Source organism: Cicer arietinum, chromosome 6 (assembly GCF_000331145.2).
Source record: "Cicer arietinum cultivar CDC Frontier isolate Library 1 chromosome 6, Cicar.CDCFrontier_v2.0, whole genome shotgun sequence".
NCBI classification, from domain to species: domain Eukaryota; kingdom Viridiplantae; phylum Streptophyta; class Magnoliopsida; order Fabales; family Fabaceae; genus Cicer; species Cicer arietinum.
In genome coordinates, this window is record NC_021165.2 from 40,602,135 (window position 1) to 40,618,355 (window position 16,221).

Sequence of the window (16,221 nt, forward strand, 5' to 3'; positions counted from 1 at the left end):
ACAGAAGAGGTACACCTTGTATGTCTTTTGGCAGATACTGAAAACATTAACCTCGAAGAGGCGCTGCGAGACGAAAAATGGAAAACTGCCATGATCGAAGAGATTAAGGCCATTGAACGTAACAACACATGGGAACTAGCAGAATTACCAAAAGGAAGTCAACCCATTGGTGTGAAGTGGGTATTCAAGAAAAAGATGAATGCTCAAGGCGAAATAGAACGGTATAAGGCGCGACTTGTTGCGAAGGGATACAAACAGAAAGCAGGAATTGACTATGACGAAGTATTTGCGCCTGTTGCAAGAATGGAGACAATTCGATTGCTCATTTCTCAAGCTGCTCAATTCAAATGGCCAATATTTCAAATGGATGTCAAGTCAGCATTTTTAAATGGTGTGCTCGAAGAAGAAGTTTACATCGAACAACCACCCGGATACATGAAAGTCGGAAAAGAAGAAAAAGTGCTAAAATTGAAGAAGGCGCTTTATGGGTTGAAGCAAGCACCGCGAGCATGGAATACATGCATCGACACATATTTCAAAGAGAATGGCTTCAAGCAATGTCCCTACGAACATGCTCTGTATGTAAAGAAGAATGGAAGTAATATGTTACTTGTTGCTCTCTATGTCGATGATCTAATCTTCTTGGGTAACAATGGTCAGATGATAGAAGAATTCAAGGGCACAATGACACGTGAATTCGAGATGACAAACTTAGGTCTGATGAGATTCTTTCTTGGTCTTGAGGTTCGACAAGAAGAAGCGGGAATCTTCATATCACAGGAGACATATGCAAAGGAAATCCTAGAAAGATTCAAAATGAAAGATTGTAATCCAGTTTCGACACCAATGGAACCAGGTGCAAAGCTTTCGAAATTTGATGGAGGAGAACGTGTCGAAGCAAGCAAATATCGAAGCTTGGTAGGTAGTCTTCGCTATCTCACATGTACAAGGCCGGACATTTCATCAAGTGTCGGCATTGTAAGTCGATTCATGGATGAGCCAGTATATTCACATTGGAAGGCATTGAAACGAATCCTGAGGTACATCCAAGGAACATATTTGGAATGTTTTACTCAAGAACAGAAGATTACAAGCTGGTTGGTTACTCCGACAGTGATTGGTGTGGAGATATAAACGATCGGAAAAGCACTTCAGGATATGTGTTCTTCATGGGAAATACCGCATTTACTTGGCTTTCTAAGAAGCCACTGATAGTAACGCTCTCGACATGTGAAGCTGAATATGTGGCAGCATCTTTGTCTGTTTGTCATGCAATATGGCTTAGAAGATTGTTGAGCAAAATGGAGTTAAAACAGGTAGGTGCAACAGTCATACAAGTGGACAACAAATCAGCAATTGAGTTAGCAAAGAATCCTGTAAACCATGAAAGAAGCAAACACATCGACGTTCGCTTCCACTTTATTCGAGAACATGTAAAGGAAAGAAGTGTCGAATTGAGGCATGTAGCAGATATATAAAGACCAAGGTTGTATTTTTATTTCAACAGAATATATAAAAGTAGTGTTTTCTGTTCACATTCATGACCGAGCACACAAAAAATGATGAATATACCCACATTTTTTCCAATCAATGTTCGCATATTCAATTATATGTCCATTTCACTCGCATTTTCTATCGACCACTCTATTTGCTTAAGTTGTTTATGAAATAACAAAAAACAATAAACTTAAATCTTGCATTGAGAGAATCAAGATACCTGATAGCGCGAAATTATACCACCCTTGATGCTTAGGAAGCAAGCAGATGGTAGAATAAGGGACTGCATCCAAGTTAAATTGAATTTAATTAACAGAATGTTGTTTCTAGAACCTTAGCTGAGACAAAAAGATTAAATGAATGGAACTTACAACAAACATGGTGAACAAAGACCCAGTTAATGACATTACCAAACCTGCAAAAAAAGGTATATGTAGCTCATAATATAACATAAACCAACAATGGAACAATAAAAACATTTACCAAAGTATTGGAATTGGTTCAACAAATATACTTAAAAGAGAATTAAAATTGAATCTTAAACCTGGCCATATTTCTTTGTTATCTGTTTGATTTATAAATAGTTCCAGAATCATTACACAAAATACGAAGGTGACAGTTAACTTGATAACGTAATATATAGGAAGAAAGACTAACCGAAAAAGGGAACTGAAAGACCAACAAGTAGTGTAGAAACAACTAGTGCTGTTCTGATGCAGATGGAGTAGAACTGGAAGTTGGGATTATTTGATGGTATCAATTCCTCAAGACTCATTGCTACTGGAGTTAGACTCAAAGCATATGTGGTGCTAATTAAGACAAAACATATTTTTTCATCTTAATGTTCTTTCCTTATTTTTCTATACATTCAAAAAAAAAACTCATGTTTTCTCTTGTCTTCGTTTTCTTTCTTTAAAATTTCTTTCTATACTTCTATCACAATTAAAACAAAGTATTTATTTTTAAGAGAGGAGGCATTAGGAAACATGATTTTATATAGCACTTATAAAGGATATTTGGTAAATGGATTAACCACCTGCAAAACAAAATGTAATAAATAAAGTTAGCGATTTCTATGACTGATGGGATATCATCAATTATCAATAATATGAATATGATGATGATATAAATTAAGTTAACAACTGAAACTAGTAAGAAGAATAAGTGTATTTTTGGGAAGGCCAAACTAAATCAAGGATCTTCTTTAAAGTGAAAATGTTTCTTTTTATTTCTCTAATATCTTCTCTGTCTCTGTCATCTTTTCCCTCTATTTTCTACACTCCTTTTTATTTCTGAAGTTATCATAAGGAAGAGAATTCAAAGTTAAGAGGACTCAAATCCGTCAAACTACTAGATTATAGCGAATATAAATCCGTCAAACTACTAGATTATAGCGAATAGTTTATATCATATAAGCTCGTATGAATATAGTTGTTTGGTAATGATCATTTTTTAATAAGTTTATAGTATTTAGAAATATTGTCTTAAGTAGCATTTGACTTTATAACTCAACATTTCATATTTTCTTTCAGTCTTACTTTCATTATCTTAATTAAAAAGTTTTAAACATTAACTAAACTATATATTATGTCATTTGATGCTTATAATTTAATTCCAATGTTAATTTTACCTAACATTTCAAATTTAATTTCTTAATTTATTTGTTATCTTCTATAAATTCATCGACTTTCAACCAGCTTATGCTTCTTTTTTTAGCAAACAATGCATAATACACTTATCATCTCATATGAACTATTGTAGTTGGAATATTTATCTGTCTGTCGTTTTAGAGTATCATTTAATCTACTTTTTCTCCACTAGTATAATTTCATGTATTGTATCTAAATTCACTTAACTTCTTCGTTGACTACTTTTTTTAAATAATTAAAAAATAATGAAATGCTAATAACTGGTTGTTAAATCTGTTAAAAGTTGAATTTATGACTTCATTGTCACTTTAACTCATCCAAATCATCTTATAACTACCTTTCATTGACCGCTATTAATAAGGTAAATTTAGTAAATGAGCTTATTTTATAATAAAAATTAATATATTCAATAGTTTTCTTAAGAAGTGTAGATAATATTGTTTTCCAATCAAAATAAAAAGCATATAGTGTAGCAAAGTTTATTAAGAAAACATGTTCAATATATTTCCTTAATTTCTTTCAATTGTCGTTTTAAATTATTTACATATATTAAAAAAGTTAAAAAATTGTTAATTTCTTTCAATTAAATTATTTTTTAATAATATTCTTAATTATTTATGATATCATCCTACTTATCTTTCTCTCTATCATAAATAGTTACAAATAATTTTAACCAAAAACAATAATTTTTTTAAGGGAACAAAAACAATAATTGATACTATTTTAAATTTTAAAAACGACAAATAAAAGGTAAATGAACTAGAGTAATAGTAATGTAGAATGAGCGCATACCGTAGTCCACACAGCAATCTTGGAGGCAACCAAGTCTTTTGGCATGTTAAGAGTATACTGAGACAGTGTAGTTTCTCCAAACATTGAGTATCCCATTACAGCTACACTAAAATACATAGCTGTACAAATAGCAAAACTACATGGAAAACAAATTTGCACGTATGAGATTACATTACAATTGATTTTAATTACATTACAATTTTGTAATTTTTATTTATTTCTTACTTTAAAATATTTAGCTTAATTATAATTTTAATTTTCATATTTTTATCAATTCCTAAAATCGATATCGATATTTTAAATTTTAGTTAACTTAGTCCCTCTATCAAATATTTTAACTAAACAAATAATGCGACGTACTTTTAAATATGTGACTGTAATACGATGATATTAAATTATTAATATGTATGAAATTGTAATAAAATTTTATAAAAATTTCATTTTCAAATTCTAAAATTATTCATTTTTATTATTTAATTAATAATATCAAATAATTAATACATTTAGATAATTCAAAATAATAATATCACATTAAAACAGTCAGATTTTAAAATAGAAAGACTAATTGTGCAAATTAGTAAAAATAAATTATTAAAATTGTAATTAAATTAAATATTTACATAAAAAAAATATTATTTTCTTAAAATGAAAACTTGTTATTCTTTTGATTACCATGTCAAGAGCACGGCAGGGAATTGATTTCTATTTGCCATAGCTCTGTATAGGTTAGGGAACACAGCATGTCCAGCGAAGCAGTAACCATAGAGACCCATCGCAACAGGGAAAGTTGAGAGGTTCAGTGTTGTTGTTCCTTTTGTATGAATGGGAACATCATCTACCACGCCAACCCACAACAAGCAAAGAACCACTGCAACCGTTGCAATAACTCCACAAGCTACAATATATATAAATAAATGTCCATTTAGTGTTGTATTCATCTCTAAGAATATAAATTTTGAGACAGATAGAATATTTGATTATAAATTTTGTTGTCCAATATTTTAATGTTTGACATATATGATAATTTTTAGAATTTGAATTGTGTCTTATTAAGTATGTAAAATTGACTTTTAGAATGAAAATTTGTAAAATTTTATCTCATTCAATGTAATATATCACCTCACGTATAGAACCGGACCTCTAGACGTGATTTCAGTAACCTAACAATGACTTAATAACAAATGACTCAATTGAGGTAGGATATTCTTATTACATATTAAATTTTTTAGTTGAATCTAACACAAGTTTACAAAATTAATTTATAAGGTGGAAATTACTTACCACTTATAACTTAAATATCTTTACAAAATTTCTTAAATATCCTATAATAGCAGATTAATTTCTAAAATAAAATAATATAATAAAGATTCAATTAGATTTTAATTTGTGTGAAATTTTGTAAAATACGAATCTTATAATTGAATCGATTAATTGATCAAATAGTGTAATATAAGAATTTGATACTAGATATAAATTAATTATTCCTATCTTTTGGACATTATACAAGATGAAAAACAAAATATGAACTAGAATTGACTTTGGCAAAAAAGCATTTTTACCTGATATGTAACTTAGAATGCGAAGGTCCCGAAGCCAAACGGTAGGAAGAATGGCCAAGGTGGTCAAGATTGCAAATAGAATGTGTGCATTCAATTCAATTCCACCAAAACTTAAATGTGCATTTGGAAATAAGGAAGACAAGTTGTCGCTTTCTAGAATTATGTATTCAATGCAACAAGCCTGCATAAAAAAAATAATTAAATTAATAGGCAAAGTAATTTCAAGAAATATTTAAAAGGACTCGTTAACAATAACTTTAAATTTCAAAAATATTATATTTAAATATATCTTTGTTCTATGCAAATATAATATTTTATTATTATTTTAGCCATTATAAATTCTTTTGTTTGAATTTAATCTCGCTAAATTCAGAGAAGATTAGTTTTGGTTTCTAAAGTCAAATTAAAAGTTACAAAAAAAGATGTGGCAAACCGCCGTGGCACGGAAGAAGACAAGTTTTTCAAAAATCCTTAAACCTCACTTTTAATTTCTATTCATATTTTTTTTATAAAACAACACTAATTATTAATTGATAATTAATAAATTTATTAATTAATAATATAAAATATTTTCATTTTTAATATATTATAAAAGATGATGTGTTGGAGTGCATTTATAGGACCACGTGTTCTAACGCTCTTTTTTTATAATGTTGATTTGATGTTATAGAACAAAGTCAATAGTTTTTTATTTTACGGAAACTAAATTCAAACAAAAAAGTTTACATAGATTAAAATAAAAAAATAATATATTTACATAAACTAAAGACATATTTAAATCAAAAAATTATTTATATATTTTTTCATTATCATGTGATCATAAAACTTAAAGGGGAAGCATAGTCCACCGAGTAAAATCGTATTTCACAACACAGTTGATTTTGTTTCCTGTATATAATAGGCTAAATTACATCTGTGGTCCCTTAACTTAATTTCAGGTAACGTTTTAGTGCTTTATCTTTTTTTTTTTCCCGATTTAGTCCTTTATTCCTAAAAATATCAAATAAAGTATGAAAATATGAGTTTATTTGAAGATTTGCGCTACAAATTTAATGAAATTCAAATTGTTCATCAAATTTGTATTATATTGAAGAATATAATTGATTTTATGAGTTTTGATTGATTTTTTTTTTTTTTTAAATTTTTGTATAAAAAAGGATATCATTGTTGAAATTTTAAAACATAAAATATCAAATTGTCACTTAAAATTAAAATAAAGGACCAAGTCGGGCAAAAAAAAAGATAAATGACTAAAACGTTACTTGAAATTAAGTTAAAGAACCACAAATGTAATTTAACCTATATAATAACTTCACACCAAGTTAGTCCCCTAAATCCACCGGCAAAAGTGTCATGTTAGAGGAAATAATAATTTGGATCTATGAATACCTAAGAGATGTACTTTTTATAATGATTGTTTATCTTTTCATTTTATCCTTCATTCTTTTGAAATATGTTTATTTCTATGACTTCTAAATTTCTTGTTGCTTATCTTCATTTTTTTTTTAATATTAAGTTGTGTTAATTATTCAAAAAAAAAATTAAGAAATCTTGTTTGAGTTTTCTGTAATTTTGAAAAATTAATTAATCAAAAACCTAATTCTTTAGATGTTGTAAAGTGAGACCTAACATATTTTGTAAAACTGTGAGGTTTCAAGTTCGAATTCAGAACAAAACTTTCAACCTAATAGTATCAATATTTGTTAATTGAGTTAGAGTTTAAGAACGAATTAAAGTAAATGTTTTACTATCATATCTGTTAAACCTACCTTCGATGAAAGTTTTTAAGTGAGTGGATATGTTTTCAATTTCTCATAAATTGAGGTATTCATTATTATAATTTTAATGTATAAATGTTAACATTACCATTTTTAGAAATGTGTGCTTTTATATTGAAGTTGGTATAGGGCTTATAAATATCATATCATTTAATGAAATTGCCTCAACCATAGAAAGTTGGAGGATAATCACAAATCCATATTCACTTGTGAGCAACTGCTTTAAGCAAAAATGCATTCCAAAATAGTCATTCTTTCCATTGAAAGAAGGTTATAGCCATACCAAAATCAAAGATTTCATGTAGTTTATCATAGTAATTAATCTTGATCATGGATTTGACATCAAGCGATTCAGATTACAAATATTTTAATCAATTAAAAACAATCTCAATTGTTGATATATAATGAACAATGTAGATCAATAACTAAGTCAAATAGTTATTATACCTGGGTTTTTTTTTTTTGTTTCAACCCTAGCTATACTTAGAGTAACATCCTAGTTCTAAATGGATTCTTAAAAAATGTGGTTATTGGAAGCTTAAAAATGGTAATGACATTATAACTTGACAAGCAAATTGTTTACCTTCTCAAAATGGGGTGAAAGTGTATAGTAAAAAGTTGAATAATAGTGAAGTTGATACATTTCATATATGTGACAAAACATAATAGGAGTTGGAACAAAACATTTACCGTTGTAAACTTACATATCTTTTTCAAATTACTTACAATAATTTTAAATATTATAAATTAAAAAAATATACTAAAATTTAAATAAAAATGAAAATAACATTGTATTTGACAAATCCATTAACAATAATAAATAAACAATTTCAATATTTAAAAAAATAATGAGTAATCAAATAATTTTATTTTATTTTTTAAATAAACTAGATAAAGATATGATATATAATATACATAAATAAAATAACTACCCTTATAAAAAATTATATTTATTTTAAGAATTTAAAATATAAATTTTTTTAATTTTGAATAATAATTGGTTCAATTATATAAAATGATAAAACTATCATTTGGATAAAATCATATATATTTTTTAAAATTCACTATTAATATTTAAATTTTCAATCTAATATGTAATTATACTATTTTCAGTTTGTATTTAAATTATATTAATATATATTTCTTAATTATATTCCTTTTAGTTTAATATATAATTATATTCCTTTTTAAATCATTATTTTATATTTTTAAATATTTTTCCTTTTTAATTTCATATTTAACCAAAAAAAAATTATTTTTTAATTTATATTTACATATTTTTTTATATTTCAAAAAAATTTATAATTAAAAATTCTATTTTATAAGCATAACTCAATAAGTTATTGTTTTTTTTTTTTTATATTCTGATGGTTTTTATTCAAGTTAATTTCAAAATAAAATTGTTAACTATTTAAAAAGACAAACTAAAATATAATAGTTATATTATATCTTGTTGTTTTATTAAATACTAAATAGATACAAAATATTATAGTTATTTCATATTCTAACTCTTTTACCGTCTTATGGGATTAAAAAGGAGAAGAATGATATGTGCAAATTTGAGTGGGACAATAATGGTATACTAACCATAACTTCTAGTGGGATTTACGGAGTACACTTAACAACTCGTTAATCCATAACATTTTTCATTTGTTTTATAAATTTTCATAGCGGTGGCACATTCAATAATCTTAAAAAAATATTAGCTAAACTCACTATTTTAAATGGCACGATTGGTTAAACTCATTTTTATAAAATGAGTCAATCCATCGTATTTGAGTCAACTCATCATAAAAGTTTGACCCATTTTTTCTTATAGAAAGTCAACATTTTCAAGAGAGGAAAATAAATTTCCAGTTAAACCCAAAAAGTTATTCTTGTAAATTTATTTTTATACTCTAATTTACTACGACAAATAACAATAACTTACATCAAATGAATGAATATAAACAGAGAAAAGTCCGATGTACTTACATATAATTCCATGTATAATATTATCTGCATCACACACAAAAAATGTTAGCTACGAGATAAGAAATAGGGAATAAAAAGGACATGCACAGTTAATGCAAATTAATTTTAATTTAAATTGATGAGTAAAGGGCAATTTTTTTTGTAATAAAAAAACGATGTATACGTGGTAAGATGATCCGTTATTATTAATTATTTTTGCACTCTAAGAAATAATGCTTTTTAAATTATAATTTAATGATAATGTATTGTGAATGTAAAAAATCTTATACATATAATTAACCATACACCATGGATTACGTGGGTATTTATTTATGGAGTTATAAATTGTTAGTGAAAAAATAAAACTAAGTCTCAATTATAAGTTTTGTTCCTCTATTTTCACTAATTCACAAAATCTTCAAAATTTAAAAGTCGACAATTTTAATCGTTTTATATTATTATATCATATGTTACGTTATTTAAAATATTTTTACATTATTATTTTATTTATTAAAAACTCAGAATGAAAATATCAAAATTGTCACATTTTAAAATTAAAAAATTGATTTCATGAATTGGTAAAAATAAATGAACTAAAAGTGCAATTAAACTTAAGATCAAATGTTCATATTTTCAGTCAATATAAAATTTAGGCTAAATAACATATGTAGTCCCTTAACTTCATTTCAATTAACGTTTTAGTCATTTTTTTTCTTTTCGATTTGATCCGTTATTTTAATTTTAAGTGATAATTTGATCTTTTATATTTTAAAATGTCAACAATATTATCCTTTTATTTATAAAAATTCAAAAAATTCATAAAATTTTTCAAACAAAACCCATAAAATTAATTATATTCTTCAATATAATATAAATTTTATTAAATTTGTAACTCAAATCTTCAAATAAACTCATATTTTCATTCTTTATTTGATGTTGTTAGAGATGAAAATATGAGTTTATTTAAATATTTAAGTTATGAATTTGATGAAATTTGTATTATATTAAAGATGATAATTAATTTTATAGATTTTATTTGAAATTTTTTATGAGTTTTTTAAATTTTTGTAAATAAAAAAGATAAATTGTTGACATTTTACAACATAAAAGATCAAAATATCACTCAAAATTAAAATAAATGATCAAATAAGAAGAAAAAAAATAAATAACTAAAAGATTAACTGAAATTAAACTAAGAACAAAAAGAATGCTATTTAGTCTAAAATTTATTTACATAAAAAATGCGCATTTATTTTTTATTTAAATTATCTATTGATGGAAAATAAAAAAAAATAAAAAAATACTATTCAAATGAGATTGAAGATATGCAAAAAGAACTTACTGAAATGACAACACGTCCAGTAGTACCAAAAGCTGCTTGGCCAATGTCAGGGTAAGTCTCAAGGCCAGGTTCACTATCCAAACAATAACGCAAAAGCAAGCCAGTATAAAAGGAGAAAACTGCAAATATAATCAAGATAGAAAGTGCAGCCCATCCACCTTCTTTAAGGGCAAAAGGGGTTGAAAGGATTCCTACTCCACAAAGGGCATTTATGCCTGCAAATTCCAAAACTCAAACATGAATTACATTTATACCACTTTGTAAGGAAAGATAACGGTGATTTTACTAAACTCTCTATATGAATTATTGATTTATTTTCATTGTCATAAATGTAAAATAGAAAATAATAATTTTACAAACAATATTAATTAGAGAGTATAATTGTAATAAAATAATTAAAGCTACATTAAAAATCAAAAACAACAATTAGTCGAGACAATTTTTTTTTTATAAATATGACAATTAATTTGGAAGGAAGGAGGGAATACATGATATGAGGGTAAATGGTCAATAATTTGACCTTTGCTCCCCCTTCTGTTTTTCATTTCACAACATATGATTGGTCAATGCATTGCACGGTTGAAGTTTATTTTCCACCATTCCTCTTGTCTCTATTAAAAATTATATAGAGTTAACAAATTTTATGTAAACTTAGTTCTCAAAATGGTAAGCTCGTTAAAATTTCAATCAATAACAAAGTGAGTTTGGTTTGTTCCAAATATAAACATACATTTTACCTTTAAATAATAGAGGAAGATTTTAGGAGAGTCAGAGACTAAAACATGATAAATCTTTAATTACACAGTGTAAAAAATGAACAAAATCTATAGTTTGCAACATTCAAACGTGTATTGACTCACAATCGAAGTTGCATTCAAATAGAAATAGCAGTTCAATACTTAACAGTCAATTCATTGTAGCATATATATTTGATTGGTTCTTGTGAATGTGATAGATTGCTGCAATAACTAAGATAAATATACTATGTAAAGTATACTAAAAATTGTCTATCAGATTTCAATGTAGTACTAGTTTTATCTAAAGGCAACATCTTGTCTATCAGATTTCAATGTAGTACTAGTTTTATTCTAAAGTATAAACATGAAGAGAGTAAAGAAGAAGAAAAAACCAGACTAAAGGCTAATTTAGTGTTCAAAACTGCATAATTAGTAATTTGAACGCATATTTAATCATGTTTAATTACAAAATCAATGTTGATGGCACATCATCCAATAATGTGCATTGTTTCCAGAGAGGACAACTATAGTTTCTTTACTATAGAGTTCATAATATTGTTACACATATGCATAGAAATAAATATAAAATGCCTAAAGCAATTTTCTTTAATCTTTTAATTGTCTCACTTTGATTAAGGTCAACTACTGCAAATAACTTTTCCTTCCAAATACAACAATCTATACATATTTCAAATTCACTAAGAAAATCATAAATAATTTACCAATGCTTCATGTTTATTTCCTTTACCATTAATTTCTTCTTCTTTCATTTCTACTTTTTTAAAAGAGGTTGATTTCATTTTCTTAAAATAAATAAATATAACACAAGGTTCCACTACATAGAACTCACCATTAAGCACAGCTTGTCCAAAAGTGCATTGGCCAGGAATATGAACTTCATGAGAAATCTTTGAAACATCCTTCTTAATGGAAGACCTCCTAGTTGGGTGAGGAGGAAGCAATGTGTGAGAGCTACGACGTTGTTGTTCATCAACTGTCGGTTGCAACAGAGGTTTCTTCACTGATGGTATGATTTCAGGAGTTTGCCTCCTTGTCAAAGTTGAAGCAAGAAATGAACTGCCTAATCTTGACAATGATGGGGTGCCCAGAAATCCAATATTTGGCGATGGCACACTACCATATAGATCAATGGATTGCCTGAAATTTTAATTACATCATCAGAAAAAGATTTCAGGTTTGATGCACTTCATTTAAGGGAAAGATAATTGCCTCATAAAACAAAAATTAACTCAACAAGCAAGCGTGATCATTTTTTTTTTAAATTTTAGGCAATGACAATAAGGCAGATCTTGTTTTCATTATTAATTCATTGAATCTAATCACAACATTTCCATGTTAAATTCAACATCAGCTATTGTGGCATGTGCTTGGTTTGAAACCCCTAACAATCAAAATTGATTTTGTATTTGTCAAATATGACTAGCAAAAATATTGATGTTTGGTTGGTATGCTGGAAAATTGATTTGTTTTTTCTCTCTAAACTGATATTTGACTATGTGCTTGTTTAGATTAACGCTAAATCAAATTATACTATTGTGACTTTGATCAAAGTTATACTTCGAATCTCCACATTATTACAAAAATTATAAATGTGAACGGAAAATTCATCCAAATATATTATTTTACTTCAACTCAATTCTATTTAATTATAGTTTATTTTTACAAATAATTACTTCTAGAAGTTTTCATTAATTTATTATAACTTTTGAAAAAAAATAAAAATCTAAAACTTTACTTCAAATGAAAAGATGATTTGACTAATTTCTCATAAAAATTATTTTTAATAACTTATTATAAAAAAAATGAGATTTTTCATTATGCTAAACAAACACAAAACCCTCTTTTTTTTTTTTTATTTCTAACGAATAATCTCTAAATTATGATCGATAACAAATCAATTTCATAAAATCAATTTCATTTAAAATTATTTTCTTTTTTCAAAAACATTGTTTCATAGACAAGCAATTCACAATAACAAAGCAGTAGTTGATTGACCTGTAACTTTGAGGCCATGCCATGCTGTAAGAACTGGGTTTTCTCTGTCCCTGATTGTCATCAGAATCATTGGAATAGTCTGATTCATTGCCATCATTTTCTTCTTTTCCCAACTCATTATCTTCATCGCTCTCAATGTAAAAACCATGATCTGAAACAGAGTTCTTCATGCTCCTTCAAACGTTTGTTAGTCGCACCCTGTAAAAAGCTCCAATTTTTTGAATGGTTTAATTAACTCATCTTATAGAAATTGATTGACCAAGAATCACAAATCACAAACACAAAAAACTTGCAAAAATTATTTTACACAATTATTCATTTGTTACAAATAATGACATATTTAAAATTTTGAGTTTGGTCAGCGTATTATAAAAAAAAAACTTTAATGCGGGGTAAGACCCAAATGAATAAAAAACTAAAATTCAAAAATTTTCCTTATAAAAATGACACAAAGATGACAAAAATGGTGTTCAGATCAGTCATTAGAAAGATTTAAATTGTTTCCTTTGATATTTTCGTGTATCGTTTTTCCTTAGAAATTGATTATTGTAAAAGAAACAAAAGATAAAACACAGAAAGAAAAAGACCTTTGTTCAATCTTCTCTTTTAATGGTATATGCTTATGCTAGATCACTGTCGTCTCTGGTACAATCACAGTGTTTGTTCTCTGAACACCAAAAGAAATGTTGTGTTGTAGTGTAGTACTAGTTATTCGGTTGCAAAATAACCATTGCATTAGAATTAATTATTTCACAAAAATAAAAAAATAATAAAGTTTTAAAAAAATAATAAATTTATTGAATTAACTTTTTTGGTCTATTTTTTATGAAATTATCTTTTTAAATTGTCCATATATTCTATTTTTCATAAATGTATAGTGGACAATAATAATTTAATAGTGGTACATATAATATTAATTAAAATGTTAAATTTGAATAAGACAAACAAAATGTAAAGTTAAAAGAAAAATTATATTAAAAACTACGTACATTCCATGTGTCAAAAATTTACATATAATTAATTAAATTTAATTCAATTAATAATCTTTGATATTGTTAAATTATATATCTTTTCGTGAATTTAAAATTAATATCTCATAATTAAATAGTAAATTGTTTGATACTTAATAACATAAATAAATAAAAAATTATATATTTATATTAATAATATGTTGACCCTTTCTTAAAAAAAATAATAGGTTGAACCATCGTTTATGTATATACAAAGTCACGTTATTCATGACTTTTATTTTACCAAATCATTTCACAAGTAAAAAACATATACTTTTAAATTAACCACTATCTATAATTTAATTAATAAAAATTGCTTTTTCAATTAAAAAATAAAATGAATTATAAACAAACGATTTCTGATAATTATCAAATTATGACCGACACATCATTCATTACCGTGCATTATTTATGTAAAATAATTTTATTAAGGAATTAAATTTATATAGAGTGAATTGATATCTTACCAATTGAAACAATCTTTTTATATTTTTTTATACAACAATATATATAAATTTAGTTCTACAATTATTTTTTGAGTCATTAAGATTTTAATTTTTTTTAGTCAACATCTAGAAGTTAATCGTTTTTTTTTTGTTGACAAAATCATTAAGTTAATCTTGTCAAAAAAATAACATTAAAAAGTTAATGTTGCAATAAAAAAAAAAGTCTCATAACATTCGTGCCAACGAAGTTTTGAACACAGTTCATTTGCTCAACAACAGAAGACAAAGCTTCTACCAAATTATATGCAAAGAAATTCAAAAACAAGAATGATAAAAACTAGAGAGAGATGTAACAAAAACCTGGAGAAATCAAATTCAGACATCATTGCAGACTCGTCAAGGTCGGATCAAGAAGCTCATAAAATTGGCTTCTTCGGTTCCTAAATCACTCAAGAGAGGCGACATAAAATTGAAATCTGGCGGTAACAATTCAGTTTTTCACTGATCAAAACAGATTGGGTTTACTTAATAAAGATGACACTTGGTTGAAAAGATTGCATGGACATTCAATTCAAAGTTATAAAGATTGAAAAATCAAGAGAGAGAGAGAGAGAGAGATTTATCAAAGTGGTAAGGGAAAAAATAGATAAAATTCAAAGAAGGAACCATAGAATCGTTTGGAGAAATAAAGAAGATGAAATAAATTTATTTTTTATTTATTTTTTAGATCAACAATCTGTTTCCCATTTTAGCCACCGTGAAAAGTGGGACACGGTAAATCCACGTAGTAGCAAATACAAGTAACAAGACTGAGCAAGTGCTGTGTTTTGCATTTTAGGAGAGAGAAAGTAATAAAAAATGTTTATAAATTAATATATCAAAAACAGTACAAAACTACAAGAGAACAGGGATCATGCATTAAAAAAATAAAAACATGCACATGTACAAATTTTACATTATCAATTAGAAAAAAGCCTTTTGAATTTGATAGGTTATTATATTAGGTAATTTTTAATATGATTATGGTATATCGTAATTAATTTTAAAAAATGTTTAAAAGTTAAACGATCAATGGATATATTACTCATATATCCTAGTTTTCAAAAAATTTAACCAAAATACCCCACTTTCTAAAACTGTTACCAAAATGCCCTACTTTTTAGGGCAAGAAGGAAAACTCTCCCTAGGGGAAGGGGCCAAAATTTTCTCCCTAGTAGGAGGTCGCTGGCTGGGGATGCGACCTCCCAAAGGGGTTTTTTAAAAAAAATTTAAATCGTTTTGGTTTTATTAAAAGGTTTTTGGTTTTAATAAATAATTCTATTAAATAATAAATTAATAATAATACTACATATATAAATAATTATTATTATTAATTATTATTATTATTATTAATTATTATTATTATTAATTATTATTATTATTAATTATTATTATTGTTATTA

General features: G+C 26.3%; 1 protein-coding gene across 2 annotated transcripts in view; it reads right to left on the bottom strand.

Annotated features, from left to right (window-relative positions):
• The window catches only part of LOC101506454 (amino acid transporter AVT1C-like), a 19,402-nt gene extending 3,932 nt beyond the window's left edge, over nucleotides 1-15,470 (bottom strand). The window contains exons 1-13 of one of the 2 annotated variants that reach the window (XM_073370555.1): nucleotides 15,140-15,470; nucleotides 13,911-13,990; nucleotides 13,324-13,521; nucleotides 12,158-12,465; nucleotides 10,571-10,785; nucleotides 9,250-9,273; nucleotides 5,498-5,678; nucleotides 4,611-4,833; nucleotides 3,939-4,074; nucleotides 2,510-2,533; nucleotides 2,155-2,296; nucleotides 1,869-1,912; nucleotides 1,718-1,780 (exon numbers count right to left, since the gene is read on the bottom strand). In XM_073370555.1, the coding sequence (XP_073226656.1) occupies nucleotides 1,718-1,780; nucleotides 1,869-1,912; nucleotides 2,155-2,296; nucleotides 2,510-2,533; nucleotides 3,939-4,074; nucleotides 4,611-4,833; nucleotides 5,498-5,678; nucleotides 9,250-9,273; nucleotides 10,571-10,785; nucleotides 12,158-12,465; nucleotides 13,324-13,493 (1,530 nt within the window). In that variant the 5' untranslated portion in view covers nucleotides 13,494-13,521; nucleotides 13,911-13,990; nucleotides 15,140-15,470. The remainder of the gene's footprint in view (nucleotides 1-1,717; nucleotides 1,781-1,868; nucleotides 1,913-2,154; nucleotides 2,297-2,509; nucleotides 2,534-3,938; nucleotides 4,075-4,610; nucleotides 4,834-5,497; nucleotides 5,679-9,249; nucleotides 9,274-10,570; nucleotides 10,786-12,157; nucleotides 12,466-13,323; nucleotides 13,522-13,910; nucleotides 13,991-15,139) is intronic. The other variant, XM_073370556.1, reaches the window with a different exon arrangement.
• Between the last annotated feature and the right edge of the window lie 751 nt (nucleotides 15,471-16,221).